Raw genomic sequence first — 14,104 nt, 5'->3', positions numbered from 1 at the left:
CTGTAAGTCTACTGATCTTTTTTTTTTTTTTGCCATATTTTGTCACCCCTCGTGTCGTTTTCAAAGTTGGGGATGAGCGACCTACAGCTGATCGTTAATATCTTGAAACTGTTTTGATAACTAGGTCAGTAATTTTGAAACGTTACTTTAAATGTATTGATATGGTTTAATTGTGATGCACACAGTTTTGAATGCGATCGACAATCCGCGCTTAGTTCCCATGATCCCATATTAACACACCCCTTTTTGTGGAGCTCTGGCCAATAACGGTCAGATTCCTTCTCTGGTAGGCTGCTCCACAACCTACGTTTAATACTGACTGAATTACAACTGAATGATTTGAGAAAATCAGCCAACTAGGTGCAAGTATACAGGTTTATTAACATCCCTTGATCACGATTTCGACAACTGTAGATGGTCTTCTTCAGAAATACAGTGACCTATTGAGTAAATGCTTCTTCATCATAGTTAAAAGAATTCTTGATGTGTAAAAGATGTACAAAAACACTGAATAAAAATATAATGAACGAAAGTTACTTGTGCATCAAATCACATATAGGCAACAACAAATTTCAGAGCAAAGAAGTTCATGTCAAATAACATGGTGTATGTGACCATCAATATAACCAAATCAAATCCATTAAGAAACATTCCCATTGGAGCAAGGCTATGCGTAAAAGTCTTCACATTAAAATGAACTATGAACTAAAAAAAATTCCGCAATAAGTCCATGTACTTCTGAAGAAGACAGTTTTTCAGTTGTTGAAACCATGGTTAACTGTTCTTAATTAACCTTTACATCTGAAATTAGTTGGCTGACTTTCTCATATCATCCGTTTACACCCTTCGTTGCTGAACAGCAGCTACAGTAATTTTTTCAAAAAGTCAATAACAATTGTAATGTTTCAGGATGCCTGCCCAATGAGTTCCGGTGCAGTAATTCGTGCATCGACCTCGTGCAGCGCTGCGACCGCGACGTCGATTGCCCGAACGGCGAAGATGAGGACGGCTGCGGTAAGTAGCGATACTCGCAAAATATCAGAACACGTGACACAGTGGCCTCCTGTCTCATTGTTGAGAACACATTTGGAAGTGCAAAAACGGATGAGGATATTCCCTACACTCGGCTTAACCTTCAAAACCACAACCAGTGTAGAGCAGGAAGAGGGAACTACACAAAATGGTCAGGTTAAGCCCATATTTGTCACTACTTTTATTTTGTAGAAAGTAAAAAAGGAACTCTGTAATCAACTTAAAAATTAGTCTGAATCCCTCGTTACTTAACTAGGCATGCTTCTATTTGAAGTGACATGCCGTAGCATTTCTCTGGCATTGTTAATCATCTACCCGGCCAGGTGTAGCGGGACCAACAAGTTTAACGTAAAGTCCAAACCCTAGCCCAACACATAATATATCACATTAACAAGTCACTGCCAGAGATAAAAGAAAGGCTAAGAGATAGAAATGCCCTAGAACCGATTGGGTAGCGAGGCTCGGGCCTTTCGATTTATAGTCTGTCATTTACCTACTGAGCTACCAAGTCACTGAGCCACATACTCCAGAGTTACACATCAGATAACTTACATGTAATTTCTTTTAAATTAATAATTCTAAAAATAAAATCAAAACCACGTGGACTGTGCATCATGCTGTAACAAGCGACTAGTAAACTGGCTAGCCGGCCGCTGTGACCGAGGGCTTCTTGGCGCTTCAGTCCGGAACTGCGCTGCTGCTACGGTCGCAGGCTCGAATCCTGCCTCGGGCATGAATGTGTGTGATGTCCTTAGGTTAGTTAGGTTTAAGTAGTTCTAAACCCTGCGGACTGATGACCTCAGATGTTAAGTCCCATAGTGCTTAGAGCATTTGAACCATTTGAAAATGACTATGTAACCGCTCGCACAACCAGCAGCACCACATACTCGCAGTAGCAAGTAGCGATTACACAGGAATGGGCTGGAGTCATACGTCCCTTCGCCGCGTCATGTCGTGGGGATTGATCCCGTGGTCTCCGTAGCATAATAAAGCTGTCTGCACACCGATAGCAACTCATACCTGAAAGCTTACCGTAAATCTGCTGGTTACCATTCTCTTGACGATCCATGCTGCGAACGTTAACTGTGTTTGATGTTTGTCTCTAGTTGGATTTTTCATAATACTACGACGGACTTGGCCCTTAAACAAATACTTACAGTATAGTGTTAATTTTTTGTATAATTGCCAAAGTTTTTGTTTTGTACTATTCTCTTAAACTATACAAAAGTTGTAACTAGTGTCTGTGCTCAAATAAATGGAATGAAAACATCAGTTGGTTGGTTGCTTGGTTTGGGGAAGGAGACCAGACAGCGTGGTCATCGGTCTCATCGGATTAGGGAACGAAGTCGGCCGTGCCCTTTCAAAGGAACCATCACGGCACTTGCCTGGAGTGATTTAGGGAAATCACCGAAAACCTAAATCAGGATGGCTGGGCGCGGAATTGAACCGTCGTCCTCCCGAATGCGAGTCCAGTGTCTAACCACTGCGCCACCTCGCTCGGTGAAAACATCAGTCCAACATTTAGCAAGAGCACTGCGAGGTCTTGGAATAGTATAGTCTACTAGTTAAATATAATGACAAAACGGCCCATAAGTATGAAGATGTAACAAAATCCATTAACAGTCAGATTCTGTACATAACTCAACTTAAAATAAAAGCAGATATTTAAAAACGAAGGACTACAAGCATTCAGTCATAGGCACGCATGTGTCAGCGTGCGTTACCAATATGTTCCAAAGCATCACAAATAAAAATGGGGTGTTTCTGGGGCTCATACCTCGGGTTTTGTTGGTTACAGATAGGTAGGACTAAGTCTTCTGAATAGCCGTTGGGTTAGGGACTATTTGTATAACCAACAGAAGGATCGTCTTACTGTAACTGTCCTATAGTACACGAGTATTACACACTTCTTCTAACATAGGAAAGTAGAGCAAATAGATTGGTTCATTTCTCAATTACATATGGCCTACTGTGCGCCTTTAGGGGCTTATGGAGGTATCATTTAGTTAATGAGAAGTTTCTGAGCAAACGCGAAAAGAGCGTTTTTCACCATTTTTTTCGCAGTCAGTGGCGGTATCTGAATAATTAACTTCTACAGATTGCTCAAATTTTAACGTTGTATTTCTAGGCATTTGTCTAGAAGTGTCATCTTCCCGTTTTCAGAAATCAGAAGTAGAAAACACACACACACATTCACGCAAGCACAACTGACACACACGTGACCACTGTCTCTGGCCTCTGAAGGCGGACCTTACTGGCCAAAGACAGTGGTCACGTGTGTGTGTGAGTATGTGCGTGTATTTTCTACTTTAGAAGAAGGCCTTTTGGCTTAAATGTCTTAAATCGTCTTGTTGTGCGTGTCTGCCACTCAACTACGAGGGCTATTCGGAAATTAAGGAACGATAGGTCGCGAAATCGAAACCACAGTGAAAAATCAAAACTGTTTTACTTGCAACGGTTAGCTACACCTTCCAGTTACTTCTCTACACAGTCGCCGCTCAGACTTAGACATCTGTCGTAGCGTTGTACCAACTTTTCAATTCCGTCGTTATACTGTAGAAGACAGCCGCCAGTGCTTTTCGACAATTTTCTACTCTGGACAGCAGCTGGTTGCCTGTGTCAAAATATTGTCTTCATAGCCAGCGGTTCATTTGAGCAGAGATGAATCACAGGGGTATCCAATTACGGGCTGTATTGTGGGTGATCAAAACTTCCCATCGAAAACGCTGCAGAAGCATCTTCATTGCCCCTGCAGAGTGCAGCCGAGGATTATCGTGTATAACGAACTGCATGACAGTTAGGTGGATTGCATAGCTTCAGGCGAAATATTTCGCCAGGCCCTCGTACTTGGTGGGAGACGCTAATTTCTAGCCATCTTTACGCTCTCACTGTGAGCTCAGGGCTGAAAAGAGTGACATGATGCGATCGGCGGGCGTACTAGACACAGTGCCCAACGCATCTGTGCAAAGCTTCATCAGATTTTCACTGTGTTTTCCATTTCGCGACCGATCGTTCCTTACTTTCCGAATAATCCTCGTATATGGCGAATAGCAATCTATTCTTTTCGTAATACTGTCGTTAACCTTGAAAATTTTCCTGTTATCTTTTCCTGCTTCCGACATACAGAAGTTGAATGTTGTACTACTCATAAATGTAGAAAAGGTACTTAAAATCCTATTCTAGTACAGAAGAACATGTAAAAATTTTGTGCACGTAAAATCCGATCTGAGGTGTAAAATTTGTTCTGTGTTATTTCAATTTCATATAACTAAACTATCAAAATTCTGCTGACCCATAAAGTTCTTTTCGCATGAGTCACATGCACTGCTGTACCAAGGGAAAGAAGGGAACCAGTGGAAAAAAGCTCTTACTGGAGCACAACAAGGCGGACACGCTCCTGTTTCAAACATTGACTGAAAATTAGAGTACCAGCTGTCTCATTCTACCTTCCTCACCATCTCAAAAATTTTGGGCATGCGAATGTATTCGCACTTTACTGTAGTGGTTGTAGTACAGAAAGAAAGGACGCAGTGGCAGTGTGAGAGAAAAAGAGGAACACACTGGCAGTGGATCATAGTTGACTGTGACAGAATAGTGTTAGGAAAAGACTGAAGGAGATAGTGGCAGTAGGAGATGTATAAAGAGAAGGAGAACGTGGAAGTGGGCAAGAGCCAGTGACGATGAGAGACAAAGTCTATGACAACGACAAAGAGCAAGAGAGAGTTGATGACAGTGAGAAGAGACAGCGGCAGTAGGGAGGAAGGAATGAGATAGTAGCAGTAAGAGAAAGCGAGAGGGAGGCAGTGAAAGTGAGAGGAGACAGTAGTAGTAGAACAGAACGAAGGAGACTGTGGCCGTGAGACAAGGGACACTGACAGTTAGAGAGACACAAAGAGATAATGAGTTGGGCTGAATGAGTGAGTATGGGCAAGTGGAAGAGGGTGGGTATGAGCGACTTACAGCGATGAACTAGTGGGTGTGATCGAGTTACAGTTTGGGGAGTTTGTGCACGTGAGAGGTGAGTTACATTTTAAAAAGAGCGCCTATATGTTCGCAGAGCAAAAATTTTACTGTAATTTTTAAAGATGCTGAGGAAGGTAGTATGAGGCAGCTTGCACCCCACTTTTCGTCAGTGTTTTAAACAGGGGCATACTCATCTTTTCTGTACTCCTATGGGAGCATTTTTCGACTGGTCTTTATATGACTCTAACTCTTTCCCAGTAAATCCGAAAAATAATTATCTCGAAAGCAAAAATTCAGATACACGCGGTAACATACCAAGCAAACTATGAAAAGCATATAAGGGGCAGTGAAATGAAAACCAGACATATAGAAAAAAGTAAGTAAACTGTTCATTATTTCGAACGTAATCACGATAACTGCTAATAAATTTATCCCACTGTGAGACAAGATAGTCAATGCCTTCGTGGAAAGATGTTTGGGGTTGCCTACGGAATGGTAATTGCACGCAGGTGCGCATCTCTGCGTCCGTAGTAAATCGATGGCCACCAACGTCTTTCATCAGGGCTCGATGTACACGGAAATCACATGGGGAGAGATCGGGATTATGGTTCTTTTGTAAGGGCTTCACAGTGAAAGTTCTGCAGCGTAGTCGTAAGAAAGTTTGAAACGGGTGAGCAGTCACTACCCTGCACAGAATGATGGCGTCCGTCAGCATGCCTTCGTGTCTGGACTTAATGGCGCGCTTCAATTTTTGCAAAGTGTCCACGCATTACTGTGCTTTAATTGTGGCACCGTGTGACTAGAAGTCAATGAGCAGCGGGCGCTTATTGTCATAGGAAAGGGTCGTCATGAAATTGCCGGAGTTGGCGTGCATGGCTTTGAATTTTTTTGGGTGCGGGTGAATCCATGTGCCTTCGTTTCTGGCTCTCACGCTCCTGATGTTAACACCGTGTTTCATCGCCCGCGACAATACAGGAGAGGATACGATATTCTTCATCGTGATACCGTTCCAGATGTTGCAGTGATGTTGACACTCTGTTCAACTTCTGCTCCTCCGTCAGTTTTTGGGGAACCCATTGCCCATATATTTTACGGAGTTTCAGATGCTCTGTCACGATAGCTTGAGCGGCACCGTAACTGACGCGCAACATGAGGCGAATGTCTTCCACTACCCGCTGTCGGACATTTTTGACGGCATCATCGTCGAAATCGTTTATGCCAGGCAAATATACTCAGCAGATATTCCGACATGAATTTCACTTCTTCCACAGTCAAAAACTGCACTACACCTGGCTGCTTCTCTTTACCGGCTCCCATGTGAAGTCCGACGCACACAAATTTTACTGCCTCACGTCGAGCACATCCAACATACGGATGTCACAGCTATGAACGTTCACACTGTTCCATCCTGCTTCCCAATAGAGGGCACCTCTATACTTCACCTACACTCATGCTCATAAATTAAGGATAATTGCAGCATGTGGTGCCACACAACGTGGCACTACACAGAACTGGCGCCAATAACATAGGCACAGAGGGAACACACACGGCACAGATCTGTAAGTCCACCATATTGGTGATAAGTTGAGATAACCGTCCCGAAACTCATGTGCTACAAAACACCACTGTTTGCTGCGCTTGTACCCCGACATCGATATGGGATATGATTACCATGCACACGTGCGCAGGCCACACAACAAGTTGGCATACTCTAGATGAGGTGGTCGAGTAGCTGCTGGGATATAGCTTCCCATTCTTGCACCAGCGCGTGTCGGAGCTCCTGAAGTGTCCTAGGGGTTTAAAGACGTGCAGCGATACCTCGACCGAGAGCATCCCAGACGTGCTCGATAGGGTTGAGGTCTGGAGAACAGGCAGGCCACTCCAATCTCATGATATCTTCTGTTTCAACGTACTCCTCCACGAGAGCAGCTCGGTGGGGCCGTGCGTTATCATCCGTCAGGAGGAAGGTGGGCCCCACTTCACCCCTGAAAAGGTGGACATATTGGTGCAAAATGACGTCCCGATACACCTTAACTGTTACAGTTCGTTTGTCAAAGACAGGGGTGTACTGCATCAATCATAACCCCAACCCACACCATCAAACCACGACCTCTATACAGGTCCCTTTCAAGGACATTAAGGGGTTGGTATCTGGTTCCTGGTTGACGCCAGATGAAAACCCAGCGAGAATCACTGTTCAGACTATACCTGGACTCTTTCGTGAACATAACCTGAGACCACTGTTCCAATGACCATGTACTATGTTCATGGCACCAGGCTTTACGGACTCTCCTGTGACCAGGGGTCACTGGAATGCGCCTTGCACTTCTCCAGACGAATAAACCATGTCTGTTCAGTCATCTGTAGACTGTGTGTCTGGAGACAACAGTTCCAGTGGATGCGGTAAGATCCCGAGCAAGGCTACCTGCAGTACGCCGTGGCCGTCTGCGGACACTGATGGTGGGATATCGGTCTTATTATGGTGTTGTACACTGTGGACATCCCGTACTGTAGCGCCTGAAACCGTTTCCTGTCTGCTGGAATCGTTGCCATAATCTTGAGATCACACTTTATGGCACACAGAGGGCCCGTGCTACACCCGCTGTCTTTGACCAGCCTCCAGTCGCCCTACTATTCTACCCCTCATAACGTCATCAATATGTTCTTTGAGCCATTTTCAACACACAGTCACCATTAGTGTGTCTGAAAACGGCTGCACACTTACTCGCTGCACCGTACTCTGACATGCACCAACACACCTCTGCGTATGTGGACTGCTGCCAACGCCACCGTGCGACGACCGCAGGTGAAATGCTCCGCAAGGTCAACCCCGATTTGATTTAAACCAGCAAATCGCCCACCAAAGCGTTGTTTCTCCGTATATCAACATTATCCTTAATTTATAAGCATGAGGGTATCTGCGATACTAACGTCAGTGCCATTTTCGTTATATAGTCTGGTTTTCACTTTACTGCTCGTTATAGTTAGACTGTTCGTACATATACAGACCGTTTTAATAAAAGTGTCACATATTAACACAAGAGGCAGTATTGGTTATGACTAGAAGAAACGTTCATATAATTATACGACCGGAAACCAATATCTATTGAGATAATAGGCGAATCTGTACTCTTACTCCCATCTGTCTGTTAGGTACAAGCAGACACTACAGGCAGTGTGCTGCACTTGGTTACCAAGCATCCTGACATACCATTCAGCCCTTTCCTCGGTGAATTACGCAATCTTTCAATTCACCTGGCTCCATTCTGATTATGGTACATGTGTTGGTCACACGGTTCTGTTACGTATGTACATTGTCAATGGGGGCATAAAATAGCCTTTAAATGTCCCCATATTCAGAAATCCATCACATTAAGATTCGATGGCCGAGATACCATGCTGTAGGACCATTTAGAACATGTCATTGCCCAAGATATGATAGGGAGAGGTACTGCTGCACGATCCGTAGAAAATTGTGTGGTCCCCGGTCGGGCATAAATCACAGTCGATGTCTTTCTGCTAGAGTAACGTTCTCCAATGGCGCTGGTGTCATCGTCCAGAAATCGGTGATACACAGTACCTGTTAACCTGTTTCGTAAAGTGTATGGTCTTATGAGTCTGTCACCGATAGTTACTACCAATACATTGTTACTGAAGTGATTCTGATCTTCACCTCCATGAGTGGTCGAGGGCTGGCATCTGCCTACACGTGCATATTGTAGTAATTGTACTCCCATTACCGCGAGGAAAACAGAAATTATGATGGAAATACTAACAAGTGTGACGGTCAACGGCGTCCTCCGTGCTGTGCAGCAGAATGCGGCGGAAAAATCATCGTGAACATAATGCTACCACCGCTGTTCGATAAGAAGTCTTCTGCTCAGTCTGTTGAAGTCCTTTATTAAAAGGGCAAGACAGGTTTCCCATTTCCAAACTGCATCATCAGGTGATATTATCTTTTGAATCATTGTAGTATTCAGGAAAAACAATTACAGCGAACTCATATCGTTCATCATCAAAGCAATAGAAGTAGGTAACTATGTATGTTCCAGCCGCACTGGGCGTTGTGGAAATGTAATAACGTAAGTTGAAAATTTTTTGCCGGACTGGGGCTCGAACCAGAATTTACCGTTTCTCATAAACCGTTAATTTAACTGCTTCGGCATCCAGACCAGGGATGGGAAAATAGAGCAGCTAAAACCAATACCGGTACTTTAGTTCTGAGTGACCGGTATTTCTCGGTATTTGTTTGGTATGAATTATAACAGGTTTTTTTTATTTTTTGCCTATAAACTTTTTTTAACAAAGTAATAATGTTTATTCGTAAAATCTGCATTGTTTTGAAGTATTGAGTTGTTATATAAAATGGGAAAAGTGATCAGTGCTGTTTTAATATTTATGACGGCATAAACCAGCAGCAAACGCATCGCTTAATAATAGTTACAGTACTGCTGAGACAAAGATGACCGTGCCGGCCGAAGTGGCCGTGCGGTTAAAGGCGCTGCAGTCTGGAACCGCAAGACCGCTACGGTCGCAGGTTCGAATCCTGCCTCGGGCATGGATGTTTGTGATGTCCTTAGGTTAGTTAGGTTTAACTAGTTCTAAGTTCTAGGGGACTAATGACCTCAGCAGTTGAGTCCCATAGTGCTCAGAGCCATTTGAACCAAAGATGACCGTGTGCCGTGGCTTAAGGTACGCGTGAACTGCGCTGTGTAGCATTTGCCCACACCTGGTCTATACGGTAGCTTCCCGCTGTCGTCTCCAGACGTCCGTTGTATTGCAGAATGGCACCAACTCTAGTCTCGACATATTTTTACGAAATGACATAGCAGTGAAGTACAATTCTTCATTTGTTTTAAAAAATTAAAAATTTGTCTCACATTTCTAGGATATTATGAAAGACGAAGGAAATAAACTAACTGAAGTAAATTAAAAACTTGACAATAATTCATTCATAATATTCAATGAAAATGGAAAGTAGATGATCTGCTACCTGTGACTACATAATATGCCGTTATTTGCTTGCAGCCCTTGAAAACGGCTAAATTAAAACTAAAAACAGCGACTTCAATCTCACTTTTCACCCTTTTCGCGATTTCCAAGAAGTGGTACGGTCCCCGATTACAACATGATTTTTGAGCAGAGTTTCAAAGAATTTGAGACAATCACCACCACTTTCGAGAAATGCGGCGAACTTCTGTGACGTTGAACGGTTCTCTTCAGTCGTCGTTGGTTCCATTCTTGCACGATCTTTTTCCGGCCGCAGCGATGTCGGAGATTTGATGTTTTACCGGATTTCACGGTACACTCGTGAAATGAAAACGGGGAGATCACCTCTTCATCGCTACCTCGGAGATGCTGTGCCCCATCGCTCGTGCGCCGACTATAACACTACGTTCAAACTCACTTAAATTTGATAACCAGCCATCGTTATCAGCAATAACCTTTATACAGTCCTGGCAATGGAAAAAAAGAACACATTGACACCGGTGTGTCAGACCCACCATACTTGCTCCGGACACTGCGAGAGGGCTGTACAAGCAATGATCACACGCACGGCACAGCGGACACACCAGGAACCGCGGTGTTGGCCGTCGAATGGCGCTAGCTGCGCAGCATTTGTGCACCGCCGCCGTCAGTGTCAGCCAGTTTGCCGTGGCATACGGAGCTCCATCGCAGTCTTTAACACTGGTAGCATGCCGCGACAGCGTGAACGTGAACCGTATGTGCAGTTGACGGACTTTGAGCGAGGGCGTATAGTGGGCATGCGGGAGGCCGGGTGGACGTACCGCCGAATTGCTCAACACGTGGGGCGTGTGGTCTCCACAGTACATCGATGTTGTCGCCAGTGGTCGGCGGAAGGTGCACGTGCCCGTCGACCTGGGACCGGACCGCAGCGACGCACGGATGCACGCCAAGACCGTAGGATCCTACGCAGTGCCGTAGGGGACCGCACCGCCACTTCCCAGCAAATTAGGGACACTGTTGCTCCTGGGGTATCGGCGAGGACCATTCGCAACCGTCTCCATGAAGCTGGGCTACGGTCCCGCACACCGTTAGGCCGTCTTCCGCTCACGCCCCAACATCGTGCAGCCCGCCTCCAGTGGTGTCGCGACAGGCGTGAATGGAGGGACGAATGGAGACGTGTCGTCTTCAGCGATGAGAGTCGCTTCTGCCTTGGTGCCAATGATGGTCGTATGCGTGTTTGGCGCCGTGCAGGTGAGCGCCACAATCAGGACTGCATACGACCGAGGCACACAGGGCCAACACCCGGCATCGTGGTGTGGGGAGCGATCTCCTACACTGGCCGTACACCACTGGTGATCGTCGAGGGGACACTGAATAGTGCACGGTACATCCAAACCGTCATCGAACCCATCGTTCTACCATTCCTAGACCGGCAAGGGAACTTGCTGTTCCAACAGGACAATGCACGTCCGCATGTATCCCGTGCCACCCAACGTGCTCTAGAAGGTGTAAGTCAACTACCCTGGCCAGCAAGATCTCCGGATCTGTCCACCATTGAGCATGTTTGGGACTGGATGAAGCGTCGTCTCACGCGGTCTGCACGTCCAGCACGAACGCTGGTCCAACTGAGGCGCCAGGTGGAAATGGCATGGCAAGCCGTTCCACAGGACAACATCCAGCATCTCTACGATCGTCTCCATGGGAGAATAGCAGCCTGCATTGCTGCGAAAGGTGGATATACACTGTACTAGTGCCGACATTGTGCATGCTCTGTTGCCTGTGTCTATGTGCCTGTGGTTCTGTCAGTGTGATCATGTGATGTATCTGACCCCAGGAATGTGTCAATAAAGTTTCCCCTTCCTGGGACAATGAATTCACGGTGTTCTTATTTCAGTTTCCAGGAGTGTAACAATTGCGCCACAATCTTGTCTTATATAGGCGTTGCCGACTGCAGCGACGTATTCTCTCTCTTCATATATCTCTGTATTTGAATACGCATGCCTATTTCAGTTTCTTTGGCGCTTCAGTGTATAATAACCCTATATTTCAAAGCAAAGCAAATATGACGAGTAAAAATTACTCCTTTTTTAAAAAAATGTTTATTTAAAAACGAAAAGATTAACCACTTCTCCTATGGCTAATTGATATTTCGGTTTTTTACTCGGTTATTAGCAAAAAATAAGAAACACCTTATATACCGAAGACCAAACAAGTACCGGGAAAACGATTATTCAGAACTAAAACACCGGTACGGGTTTTAACTGGTCGGTTTACTCATCTCTACACCCTACTCACAAATTATTGACTACCGTAGGAGTTTGTTCGATATTAGAGCATCCGCACCGAAGTAAATGTCACGGTGCCGTCACGCTATCACAGAAATGTATACAGGGTGAATCATATAAAATTTGCACCGCAGATGTTGCTGAAATGGAAAGTGCTATTTATGTGCTATTTTCACCGAATGGACTGGTAGTCTGGGCCTCATACTGTTAGACAATACACAGATTGTAAAGTGTATTTTTGTGCAAAGGTACATTTTTTAAGTGGAACAATGCCTCTTGACATTAACAAACTAGACGTAAGGTATAGTGGAACGTCAGTGGTGTTTGTTGCAGGATTCTAGTGTGAGTCGTTTACGGGATGTCACAATTTTAAAAGTTTCTACACCGACACATGTTCGTGCCATTCAACCTGCGTAGTTGCTATGTACGATATTGTTATGTTTGCTTAGAGCGTGCTTGTGTGTTTCTTGAGTGCATTGCGAAATGCTAGTTAGTTAGTGTGTGAGAGTTCAAGCAAAAGGTCGTGACTGAACGATGGGATTTACCAATGCAAGAAAAGTTGACATGCCCATGATGTGTGTAGAGCGTAGGATGAACGCAGTTCGTCCTTGTACAGTGTATGCGGCAATAGAGGTCAACCATCTCGGCAGTTATTTGTCAACCGCTTCAAGCGGTTATACGAAAGTGGTAATGTAACACATAGACAACGTAACAGAAGGAAACAAGTGACGATAGAAGAGTGGAAAATTAATGTCCTCGCTGCTGATGCAGTTGATCCGCACGTTAGCTCCCGTGTAATCGTACGAGGAAACGACATGAGTCAGGCAAGTGTCCTACGCATTCTCCGTCGATATAGGTTCCATCGCTATCACATCTCTCTCCATCAAGAGCTCCATGGAAACGGTTATGAGAATCATCTTAACTTCCGTACGTGGGTATTAGGACAAGGTATTCCTGATGTATGATGTATCTTGTTTGATTATGAAGCCGCATTTACTAGTCACGGCCAGGTAAACCGCCGAAACATCCATTATTGGTCTGTTGACAATACCCGTTGACTCCGTCAGGTGGAACGGCAGCGTCCATGGAGAGTACATGTGTGATGCGGGAAAGAGAACCAGCAGCTCACAGGCCCATTTTTCATGGACAGAACACAGAATGAGAACACGTGTCCTAGCCTCCTAACAGCCAATCTTCGACCGATTCTAGAATACTTTCCTCTGCAAACTAGGAGGAACGTGTACCAATGTAATGGCTGTCGAGCCCAAAGTATACGAAGTACTACAGCATATCTTCGTTTCCAAATCTTCAGACTGGATGCAGAGGACCTGCATCTTGGCCGGCGCGTTCCTTGCTTTTGACGCCTGTAGACTTTTTTTCTGTGGGCAAAGCTGAATGACGCTGTCTACAAGAACGTACCAACTACACACTATGATATGAAACGGCGTATTACTGCAGCCTGCTCGGACGTCTCCGCTGAAATGCTAGCACTAATGCAGCAGTCGTTCCATACCAGACTAGAACCGTGTATTGACGCTGCCGGTGATAATTTTGAACATAACCTATGATGTCCCGTTAATGGTCACGAGCCATATAACTAGTGTATGCACCCTTGTTCTTTAGCGTGTGCCACCACAGATATTGAACAAGTATCCGTGCGGAAACTTTTCAAAATACAATATCTCGTAAGCGATTCCCACTAGAATCCTGCAACAAATGCCAATGATATTCTAATTTACCCTACTTTTAATTTGTTAACGTCTATAGGAACTGCTTCATTTAAAAAAAAAAAAGTGTACGTTTGCACAAAAAATACTCTGTCCAAGTAGTATTACAGTCTCAATATTGGCACATCA

General features: G+C 44.8%; 1 protein-coding gene across 1 annotated transcript in view; it reads left to right on the top strand.

Annotated features, from left to right (window-relative positions):
• The first annotated feature begins 669 nt into the window (after positions 1-669).
• Positions 670-14,104, top strand: part of LOC126235161 (G-protein coupled receptor GRL101-like) — a 364,334-nt gene continuing 350,899 nt past the window's right edge. Inside the window, exons 1-2 of the mRNA XM_049943894.1 lie at positions 670-673; positions 886-1,014. Coding sequence (XP_049799851.1) covers positions 670-673; positions 886-1,014 — 133 coding nt within the window. The remainder of the gene's footprint in view (positions 674-885; positions 1,015-14,104) is intronic.

Source organism: Schistocerca nitens, chromosome 2 (assembly GCF_023898315.1).
Source record: "Schistocerca nitens isolate TAMUIC-IGC-003100 chromosome 2, iqSchNite1.1, whole genome shotgun sequence".
Taxonomy (NCBI): domain Eukaryota; kingdom Metazoa; phylum Arthropoda; class Insecta; order Orthoptera; family Acrididae; genus Schistocerca; species Schistocerca nitens.
This window is presented reverse-complemented; position numbering and strand designations above follow the sequence as displayed.